An 11,419-nucleotide genomic window follows, 5' to 3' on the forward strand; every position below is an offset into this window, starting at 1 on the left:
CCATAACATCTTCACTGTTGTACTTCAGGTATTTCTACTTGTAACTTTTTTATATTACAGTCATTATATAAGGCCTTTCAAAAGGTTTTAGTTACAATACAGCAACTTGGCTAGACCCCAGGAAAAGCAATGTGTGTTAGGACAAATCTGTAGTCCATTGTATCTGAATTCCTAAGTTCTGGATGTTCTGGACTGTTCTAAATTCTGGATGTTCTGGTAGCAAAACTTGATGTAATATGAAACTGGTTTTGTTTCAAACTATAGGCAAGCCATGGTCCCATTATAGTGTTGTGCCGTTTGTAAATTCTTCGTTGGTTGTTTGTGTTAATGAAACAAGTGGAATACTCATTCATGGAGTGCAAGGCAGACTTCTCTAATAATAATGCTTTTTTGTGTCTTTCCAATTCAGATATGATGACAAAAATAAACAATTTGCGATACTGGTCATCCAGCTGAGTAATGTTCCAGCACTGCTGTTACAACAAGATCAAAAAGTGTAAGTGGGTGAAATAAACATGCTTGAAGTATTTGTATGAGATTCCAGTGGGAATTAAACAGAGTTGGTTTTTGTTTTTTCACACTCTTAAAAATCTAGCCTTTCTGAAATGCTTCTACACTTTGTGTAGCAACATTTATGAACTAATAAACCCACAAACTGAAAATAAGATACAGTTTTTTCTCCTTAAAGGTCTGTATTGACTAGGGAAGGACTTGCCTGGAATTAGCCCTAGCCAGCAAGGTTCTTAACTGTAGCAGTGCCCAGAGCAACTGCATCGAGTGGAGAGGGGGCGTTCGTTCTGCTACAGAACTCAGCTTGGACACCTGCACAGATGCATGTGTGGGGAAATGTACAGCTTCTGCTAGACCCCTTCTAGGCACAAGTTTTTAAATTCAGCTGTGTGCTGAATAAGCTGACAAAAATTTGATTCATCTTTGTGTAGCTGTTTCTACCTACAGAAGGGTTTGTTAGCAGCGTGACAAGTTGCACAGATGTAAACAACCATGTAAAACATAATCCCGTGATGTTCGATTATAAGTTCAGAAGGATGAAGTCTATGGCAACTCATGCCACTTCATGTCTCTGCTGTGATGAGATGTTCCTTTTTTCTCAGTTGACTGATATTCCAAAGAATAGGATAGGGCAGTAATGTCCACAGTGCTTAGGATGGATTTCACTTACAGATTTATGGAGCTCTTGCAATGGAGGGAACCGCAGTGTACGGTAGTACTGATCGCAATGCTTTTTTCAATAGGAACATTCGCGTGGCTGTCCTGCCCTGTTCAGAAAGCACAAGCTGCTTGTTTCGCACAAGACCGGTGGAAGCTTCAGACAATCTTGTGTACAATGAACTATTTTGGGTTTCTATCTCTTACCCAGCTTTACGCCAGAAGACTTTAAGAGTCGATGTTTGCACTGTAGATAAGTCTCACCTTGAAGAATGTTTGGTTAGTATTAATCGCTATTCTAATATCTTTGTGTTTGTTTCCTCTTTTGAATTAGGCAAAATTTTAAACTCTGAAGTATGGCAATTTCTGTGAAGGTTTTCTTGATAATCCTTAGCTATATGATCTTTCCCAGATAGCATTCTTTGCAAATAATGATTTTGATCAGGAAAAAAATAATCTAGTAGATAAATGTTTTGTTACAGAACTACTGGTGACTTTGTCAGACTACTAGATTTCCCTTCTTTCATGATCTAATGTGAAACCCTACCTATTCTTCTTCCTTTTGGAAACGTTTGTTGTAATGTAATTGAGAATGGACTTCTTACGGGGAATTTGGAAGCCGCTGTAGAATATTAAAGATCTCTAAAGGAATTTTTAAAAACTGCTATTAATCTACACTGTTAAAATCTACATGAGTATAGTTTTTTTGAGTGCTGGTATTGCCGTAAGCCAGCCGCCCCCCATTGTTAGAAGAGCTTTTTTGTTGCTCAGTATTACCTGAGCAAGTTGATTTTAATAGAACTATTTCTGGAGTATTGTACTCCAGAACGTGAGTAGGGTGTGTTGAGCTGGGACATAAGCAACTATTAAGTTACAGAAAAGTTGATGTTTTGTCCTGCACGTGTTTTGTAGCATCTCCCTCGGCTGGAGGGGTACGTGTTTTATGGTGCTTCCGCATGTCTTCCTTCACTTGCTTTGCAAAGCACACTTTGGTTCAGGAAAGCATCTGTTTTCCAAATAGGGTTTTTCCCTATTGGCAGCGTGTACAGACCTACAGTACCTGAGCTCCGGGTGGGAGCACACTAACTTGCAAGAGGTGTGCTCAGCATGCAGTCTGCTGGACTGCATTGGTGCAATGGAGTACACTCAGACGTGGATTAAATAAATCGCAAATCAGTTTTACTTTGGTTTTGAATATGTCAGGATGCGTACTAAATGTAACGCAGTAAAAAATGACAAGGCAGATGAAGGGGAATGGGATATACAAAACTAAAGCAACTCAGTCTGAGGCAGTCATTTTTGTCAGCCTTGCAGATTTCTTGAAAGGGAGTCTTCATCTGCTGTTCCTTTCTCTTGTTCTTTGAAGCTCTGGCTGTAATTTATGCTGGCTGCAGTAGCACTGTTCATACTTCTGGATTCTTGTACACAGGAGCTGTAGTGAAGCACTTGCTACTTGGATTGGAAGTCCTAGATAAAGTTAAAAATAATTAAACATAAAGCATTACTAGCGCTGTTGAAATGGGGATAAACAGGGCAATTTTTCATTTTGTCAAACTTGCCGAAGTCAAGTAGTCCTGGATTTTCGCTCTCATTTCTTCTTACTGGTGTGGTAGTGGTTCATTTTAGTATTACACTAAAACTGTGGTTTTGCTCTCAATAGGGTGGAGCACAAATTAGCCTTGCTGAAATATGTAAATCCGGAGAGAAATCAACCCGTTGGTATAACCTCCTTAGTTATAAGTATCTGCAGAAGCAAAACAGGAAAAGTAAACAAGGAAACATTCACTCTGAAGTACCCTGCACTGAAAAAACAGTAAGAACAACTGCTTAAATCAAACAAACCTCTTCTAAACAGCACTAATGAGAGGGTTTATGTGGCTGAAGGACTATTACAGTAGATGAGAAGTGAAGGCTGGTGTGTTTATAGTTAGAACTTGAAAATGTTAAGTGCAGCAAAATAATTAACATGCCTATTACAGATATGCCCTTGTCCTGGGCTAAATACTTACTGAAATCTGCTTCTCACGAAGCTGAGGGATGTGGTATGTGGTCTGGTGTGAGTGACGTGTGAGCTCTTGCCTTTCTTCCCACGAGACCGTTCACCTTGCTGCAGTGGACTTGCTGAGCGAGTCAAGGTGCAGACTTACCTTTGCACGTGCACGGCATGCAATACGCTCAGCCAGTAGCTGCACACGTGCATATGCTAGCGTAACTGGGGAGGTGGGCCAGGTGTGCTCACACAGGCTTGACTGAGCACTGTATGTGCAATAGGCTGCTTGAACAACGCGGGTGTAGAGACTACGACTGTCTCCTGCCACCAGAGGAAAGCTGGTTGGGGCTGTTCCGACCAGAATGGCTGGGCGCTTTGCAGTTTGAGAATCGTATTTTCACAAGAAGCTTCTTGATCTCCTCAGGACTCTGTCTCAGCACTCTTAGAGCAGACAGCTGTTGAACTGGAAGCTGTGGAGAAGAAACTGGAGGAAAGCAGAAGCACTTTAACTAGTGGAGAGAGCTGGTAGGTAGCATCCTACCATCTTAGCGTTGTGGGATGACCAGAGCATTTGGGGATTCAAGTGCAGAGAAAAAAGCAGATGATACAGAGCTGTGGGAGGCTGCTTCTGTCTCTTTCTGTTTTGGTGAAAAATCCTGTTTCTTCTGTTCTGGAGGTTGTGCTTGGGAAATGAGAACAAAGCTGATAAATGTTGAAAATAGTCAAGAGCACTACGCTAATTTTGTTATTTGTACAATGTTCTATGGACGTCCATGAAAGCGCCACTGTATGGTGCAAGGCTTTGCTTGAATATTAATTTTGGCTGTTGTTTACATGGTTCAGATTCAGATTTTATTAATGAAGCCCAACATTTGAAATAAAAAGCAAGCCTGACCAATGGGTTTGATGGAGAAGCCAGCTGTGAGTTCAAGGGAGCTGAAAAGGATGTTAAAACAATGCTTCAGTTTTGTCCAGCGTCACTTTTTAAGCTAAGATTAATGGCATCCTGAGAGCTCCCCTTAAGATGCACTCACCTTAAGCTCAGACCACATGGCTGAACCCTCAGCTTGCTTCTTCTGAAGCAAGATCAGTATGAAGTTTTTGGCTCTAATGGTTGCCTTCTGGTGCAGCTTCACTCCAGTTTCAATTATTCCCTTATAAGCCTGTGTTCGTATAATCTCAGTGGCTACAGGACCTGCCAGGTACAACTGGCTGCCTTGGGGATGTGTTTCTGTCCAGCAGCTTACAGGAGGTAACTCCTGCTGCAACACCAGAGTATTGTGCACAACAGGCCAGTTCAATAACAAAGCTGTTCTTAACAGGCAAGACGAAGAGGTTCCTGATCAGGAAGAACAGGACGAGATCAGTGAAAATGAAGCAGAGGAGGAGGAAGAATTCTGTGCTGGAAAATCGCTGTGGGAAACAGAAGAAAGTCTGAATTCCCAGCTGCACATGGAAATAGCAGTGAAGGTAAAGGCAAGGGCCTTTTGAACAGAAAGACGAGTTAAGCTTCCCATTGCTCAGCTGACTGGGTTGCTGTTGAGCTGGGCAAGGCTACAGCAGTTTTTTGAAAGTTCATCATTGATGGTTAAATGTTTACCTCCCTGAAATATTTTTAAATACCTCTACATGATCATTTTGTCCCACAGTTAATACAGCATCATTTCATGCCTTCTTTTTGCTGCTTGTGAAAACTGTTTTCATTAATGTGATTGTGGCTTTGACCTTGTTCAATTCTGACTGTAGTTGTAGTCTAACAAACGTGCGCTGTACACGTGCTCTTTGTGCATGTACATACAGCGATTTGGATCTTTGCTGCAGATGCACAAGTAAGGGAATGGTCTTTAAAATCATCTCTGTTCTGTGTGAGATTGCCAGGTCACATTGATGTGCTGGATCAACAGGCAAAGCTCGTTGGAATCAATTGTGTGGTACAGCGATCAATAGGTGGGGAGCCCTTAGGGAGTGATACAGTTAATGTAGCAGCTACTGAGTTAAAAGAGCGAAGTGTCAGGACACCCTGCATGAAAAGGGCTAAAGAATATCTGGTTTTGAATTTGATGCCTCTGGGACTGAAAGCGGAGATGTATCACAGATGGCTGTCAGACAGCCTTGGGTATGTGTCATCGGTAAGACGGCAAGCTGGCATTTACACTGCGGTATCTGTCTTTCAGGAGGATAAAGAGACAAACACAGAGAGCCTTGCACAGTCTTCTACTGTAGTTCGTCCGAAAGACAAAAGAGCAGCAAATCCACCCCAAACTCAGTTTGTCAGAGGTAGCACTATCATCCGCTCAAAAACATTTTCACCAGGACCGCAAAGTCAGTATGTGTGTCGGGTAAGGAAAACGCAATCCTCAGGTTATAAATGCTGATTTTCATTAATGAATGCATGATATCAGTGTTCACTTAGTCTGAATTTTTCAGAGAGATCTGACACTGCTTTCTTCTCCCACACTTTGACTTCAGAAGTTGCTCTGTCCTCACCTCCTAGACAGTATCTTTCTTTGGAACTAATACTATTAAGCACAAATTTATAAAATATATATGTGCGCATATATTTGTGGTACATTCAGCATGTTGAGATGAATGTGATGAATAAGCTGCATATCCTGCTGCTTTAAGACTGTTCTGTGCTAACTTGAACTGAGTTAGCTGTGTCCACCTGACTTTAGATGAGGTGAACATGAAAGCTTGATAGAAATGGGAAGGTAAGTACCTGATAACGTCAGCAGAAAAAATTGTGGAAGCTTGAGAGTCTCCAGTGTGTGTTGTCTGAAGGTAACTGAACAGGCCATGTACTGGGTCAAAATGTTTGTTCACAATTATTTCCTGGACTGAGGGTCAGCCTAAACTATAACTCGTCTTTTAAATTGAATTGGCAAACAAGCAAGCACTGCCTTTTATCACGCATGACCTGTCCTAAGTGGGCATGCTCTTAATACAGCTGCGCCGGATTCGATGTGCAGGTTTTCTCCGATTCAGAAGCAGGTGCTTCCATAGAAACAAACCTTATTTAATTTGCAGCAGTGGCCTGCGCTTGGATGGCAGAGGTACTGTGTCCCAGCACATGCAGATCCCACATGCCTGTTCCCCCTCACCCACCTGCCCCCAACTTTGAGAAGGAACATGAGAAGGGAATTAAACCCAACTTGAGCTGAGCTCTTTTTAAGGGTCTAGAGACAATCACAAAAGAAGGCAGGCTGTACGTGTGTAACATGACAACTCAAGTTGAAAAACCCAGGGGGACAGCTTACAGGTAAACCTTATGCACCGCTAGCTTAAAATACAGGTGATTTTAGAAAAGAGAAATCTCTAAGAAAATAGCCCCATGTTTTATGGATGCTAGAAAAGATTTTTTTATTACTTAGAGCTCATTTTTTGCGGCTGTTTAGCCCAGCCTAGTTACTTGTACAGGAGAAGGGCAGTGGGGTAGTCTCCCATATTATACCTCAACTTAGCGTCTCTTTCCATGCAGTCTATTCCCAAAAAAGGACAGAGTTCAAGGCTTGTGGCAGGATCTGGCTGTGCCAAATGGATTGCATGTTGTGCGCTCAGACTGGGGTGGCAGCTGTCTGCTGTAGCCTTTCACGAAACTTCATAGTTCTGCTTACATCACCGCTTATAATCACTTACAGAACCCTCTGATCTTCCTAATAATGTGTGTATGCACTGCTATATTTCTTTCATGAAAAATGTGGTTTTCATTTTCAGCTGAATCGCAGTGATAGTGACAGTTCAACGCTATCCAAAAAGCCCCCCTTCGTTCGAAATGCAATGGAGAGACAAAGTGTCAGAGTGAAACGGGTAAAAACATCCCCACTTACGTGTTTTTCTCTAGCATAGACACTTGCAAACACCAGAAAACTGTTTTAAAGGAAGAATTTGCAAACATAAATCAGTTGCCATGTGACTTCACTCACAACCTTTTCTTTGTGTGTGAGAAGTCTCTCAAGGCTACTTCTCTTTGATAGATCAGAATATGACAGGAACGTTTTAAGTTGGAACTCATTTAGAACAATCAATTTAGGAAGATGGTTTCTGGTATTTTCCATCTTGTCAGAGCAGAAGTAGCACAAAGAGTTTTGCTGTGTTTATTGTTGTGAGATTCTTAAGTACTCATAATAAATGTGAGGAGCTGGGGAAGAGGGTGAGGAGAATGATGTCTCAGATGCTTAGGTGACCCTGTTGTAGTGACTCTGTGGCACACAATGAACCCCCGTGCCAGTTGTGATGGCAGTCACTGAAATTTCCCCAGGATACTGATGCTGAGCTCCTAAGGAGATGGTTTTCTTGAGGCAGCTTGTATTTGAAACTAGCAGAAGGCAGCATAATATGTTACCGGAAAAAAACAAACCCAGGTTTTTCTGCTGCATTGTGGATTCATCTAAAGATGAGACATTAAACTTAAGAGCAAGGTGTGCAGGCAAGACTTGTTTAATTTGGAGAAGCTGCCAAGGAAGAAACTTAGTAGAAACACCAAAATCAAAAGGCTTATCTGTAAGACTTGAGTTTGTGCTCTGTCTCAAGATGGATTGGAAAGCAGGATCGATAGAGACGCTTTGTGCTAAGACAAGTTCTGGAAAGATGGGTCTCATGATGTATTTGGCCCTTCATGGAGGAGTGGTCAGGACAGTTCTCATCACTGCGTTCATACACCCCTTCTTTTCTAGCCTTCAATCAAGTCCTTCGGTACGGAGCGCCTAATCCGCACTTCGCTAGACCTGGAGCTGGACCTGCAAGCTTCAAAAACCTGGCATGATCGGCTGGTTCAGGAGATCTCGGTGCTGAGAGAACTGAAGGAACAGTTGGAACAAGCTCAAAGTCAGGGTGAAAAAGAGTTGCCGCAGTGGGTGAAGGATGATGAGAGATTTCGCCTGCTGCTGAGGCTAGTGGAAAAACGAGTGAGTAATACCTGCCCTTGGATTTTATTTAAGATGTTTGAGAAACGTGATTTGAGAAACCAGGGTACTTTGGACAGTCAGGAAACGAAGCCTTAGCACTACGGTCACTTGTGTCTTCCACTTACGGCTCCATGAAGCAAGTGGTTGATAATGGAAGCTGCAGTCCTTGAGTGTCTGGCTGTTCTCGGGTGTGGTATTTACAAACTGCAGAGTCTGTGCCTGCCTTCCCACAGACAGGAGGGTTAGGAAGATAGCAGTTATGCCTCTTGCCTCTTCTAAGAGAAATAATGGCTGCATAAAACCTCGTGCATGGATGACACTTGCCTTTAGAATAGGATCCTTATGCATATGAAGTGACAACGTAAGTCAGATGACAGCAGACTTCCTGGCTTTAAGAGCTTAATAGTGTCTATCTTTCCGCTTTTGAAGGGCGGACTGCAGGGCAGGGATGGAAAGGAGACAGAACTAATTACCAAGAATTTCAACAAACAGTCCATTAAACTATTTTGTTTTCTTTTATGAAAGTTGTCTTTCAACTTTGAAAGCATTATCACTTTTGCTGGAGTTTGACCCCCTTTTAATTTCCTGTAGAGTTCTGTTAGTCCCAAACCATTTTGTGCATTTACCAGCACAAAGATTTCCTGCCTTAGCACAGGTGCAAGCATGAGAAGTCACAAATGCCATCTGTTTTGTGAAGTGCAGCCTCCCAATCCATAGTAGCTGTGGTGTGTCACGGTTAGCGCTTACCTTACTCTGCCTACGTCATACTCTCCCTCGTGTACAGGGCTCCTTCTCAACTTCTGTGATTTATTGGTGTCAGCACTTCTGCTGACACCAGGCAGAAACTAAGTTGTTAGGGCACCGGGTGTAGGAGTGAGTTGGTACAAGGTGCTCTTTGGGGCACAGCTGGAATGTGGGTTGCCACATTCTTGCGTGAGCTGATCTGCTGGCTTAAAAAAAAATATCGACAAGATACAAAGAAGGTGCAGATAGCACCCGTGATTCTTACCGAAGAGCTGGAAGACGACCTTACAAAAAGCTCTCTCCGTTACAATGGTTAGCAGACAAGCCTTCAGTTTAGCTTCTGCGGCTTGCGATTCCAGAGTCAACGGTTTCCAAGCCCCTCTGACCTGCAGCTGAAATACTGCTGTATTTGGAGACTAGTTGGGATAAAATGATTCCTCCTGGAAACACAAACAGCTTTTTCCACTATTTGTTTAGGTGGAAAAAACAGAACACAAGTGTGAGCTCAAAGCTGATAAAATGATGAGAGCTGCTGCCAAGGATGTCCACAGGCTGCGAGGGCAGAGTCGGAAGGAGCCTCTGGAAGTACAGTCATTCAGGTAAGTACAGGTCACTGGTAAAGGGATGGAAAAATTGACTGCTACCATGATTTTTCTATGGGTGACTAAGATGCTGATGAGGAAAGCTAATCTTTGTAGTAGTAGTAAACTGTTCTGCTTAAATACAAAAGTTTCTGTATTTTTATATGAAAGTATAAGGTCTGAGAGCTGAGGAAACTAGCTGCAGCACTGCATGTGACCTCAAAGCAACCGGTGGCACTCCAAATCATTCCCCACCTGGCAACAAATACACAAATCCTTTGTTTAATACAGAAGCAGCCCTTTGCTTCCCTAAGTAACATGCCTAGAAAGCCAAAAGCCCGAGCCTTCCTGAAATGGCTTTTTGATAAGGTCAGTGTTGTGAGTTTAATTGTAAGGATGCCTCAAGTCTGGTATGTAAATAAGAGGTGTAGGCTGTGAGAGGATGCTGCTGCTCCTTGTGGTGACAGCTGGTGAGGTAAATTTTAATGTGGATGATGGACGTTTCTGGCAAGATTTCTGTTGCATTAACAACCGATCATCTTTTTTTAGAGAGAAAATGGCATTTTTCACACGGCCGAGGATAAATATTCCAACGCTCTCTGCGGACGATGTGTGATCACCATAAAGTATTTGCTTTCTGGACAATTCTACAAATGCAGTTTGGGTTTCGAAGTTATTTATGTGGTTTTATGAAGGTACCAAGGCATTTGTATATTAGAGCTTTTGTCAGTATGTGGATGTTCTGAAGATTTTTAGGTTAAAGTTATATCATCACAGAAACCAGCATTAAAGTGACAAGATTGTATAGTTTGTATATTTAGGAATGTATTTTTGGGAAATAGAATTTTAAATAAGAACAAATGCGGCGTAAGGTGCTGTTATTCTTAAATAATGCTGTTTAGACTTTTTGTACAGCTCTACCTTTTAGAGGTTTTACTGCAATAAAATAAATTTGAAGGAACCTCACCCCTACCTTCTACGATGCTCTGCATCGGACTCTCCTCCGAGTGATGTATTTTGTATCCTGTGGGGAATGCAGGGAGCCAGTTTTGGCTCCCAAGTGCTGTGAACGAATTTTCTGTGAGCTGTGAAGCATTTGTGTTTCCTGCCAGGTCATAAAAGTGGGTGTGAAGTTCAGAATACTTGCACTTTTAACATTTGTACTGCAGCTCATGTCTGTAATGGGTCTGTTAAGGTAACTTGGGGAGCCCATTGAAACCACAGCTGTGGGAGGAGGGCTGCAGGTTTTAAGTCCATTTTAGGTTTTTCCAATAAAGTGACCTTTCTGGACAAACCTGCCTTCTCGCTTTTTGTCTTGTGTGACCCTTCTCATTCCCTGGCACCTAAATTGCGGGGGTTTATTTCTGTCACTGGCTGGAAGTATATAGCTTTTCATGTGTCTTGCTCTGTAAATCCTTCACACCAGGCGTTTTTGAGAGGTAGCTGGTGGATATACGCTGGAGTAAGGGGTGCTCCTGGGATTTTCCCTTTAGTTCTGAATAGAGGTTTTACTCAAGGTGCTAGAGCTGTAACTCACCTGCTCCCCCGTTTGTTACAGAAGAATATTGTTTTGCACATAGCTGGGTGAAAGCCACTTGATGCATTGCTAACCCCAGCATCATTGCTAACCACAGCCTCCTCTCGCTGTGCTCACGGCTCGGGGAGGGAACGTTCCCCACCACCGTCCCCCAAAGCCTCGCGAACACGTCACGGGAGACGCTGTGCCTGGCAGCACCTCCTTTCTCCTCCCTGCCTCTGCCCGTTGACTGCCTCTTCCCAGGCGTTCGCTGTGCCCCTGCTCACGGTGGTGGCCCCCGTTGGCTGGAGGGAGGCATGAGCAGAGCCCCAGCTGCGCCGAGGAGATGCACTAAAAGCCCGACGTCCGCGGCCTGGCAGTCCCTGGTGACCGCCTCACCTGGCGCGGGGCCGCGGGGGGCCCTGGGTGAGCCTCTCCCTTCCCAAAGCCTGCGCCCAAGGGCGACACTACCCCTCCCCGTCGCCGTAGACTTCTCAAGAGCCGGTCGCGGTCGCGG

The 11,419-nt window shown here is 43.3% G+C and overlaps 1 protein-coding gene across 1 annotated transcript in view; it reads left to right on the top strand.

Annotated features, from left to right (window-relative positions):
• WWC1 (WW and C2 domain containing 1) overlaps positions 1-10,642 on the top strand; it is a 60,153-nt gene extending 49,511 nt beyond the window's left edge. Inside the window, exons 14-23 of the mRNA XM_009318517.1 lie at positions 410-496; positions 1,254-1,446; positions 2,828-2,980; positions 3,582-3,682; positions 4,480-4,627; positions 5,332-5,496; positions 6,872-6,964; positions 7,831-8,061; positions 9,283-9,404; positions 9,936-10,642. Of these exons, the coding sequence (XP_009316792.1) occupies positions 410-496; positions 1,254-1,446; positions 2,828-2,980; positions 3,582-3,682; positions 4,480-4,627; positions 5,332-5,496; positions 6,872-6,964; positions 7,831-8,061; positions 9,283-9,404; positions 9,936-10,002 (1,360 nt within the window). The 3' untranslated portion in view covers positions 10,003-10,642. The remainder of the gene's footprint in view (positions 1-409; positions 497-1,253; positions 1,447-2,827; positions 2,981-3,581; positions 3,683-4,479; positions 4,628-5,331; positions 5,497-6,871; positions 6,965-7,830; positions 8,062-9,282; positions 9,405-9,935) is intronic.
• The last annotated feature ends 777 nt before the right edge of the window (positions 10,643-11,419 follow it).

Source organism: Pygoscelis adeliae, unplaced genomic scaffold (assembly GCF_000699105.1).
Source record: "Pygoscelis adeliae isolate BGI_AS28 unplaced genomic scaffold, ASM69910v1 Scaffold42, whole genome shotgun sequence".
NCBI lineage: Eukaryota > Metazoa > Chordata > Aves > Sphenisciformes > Spheniscidae > Pygoscelis > Pygoscelis adeliae.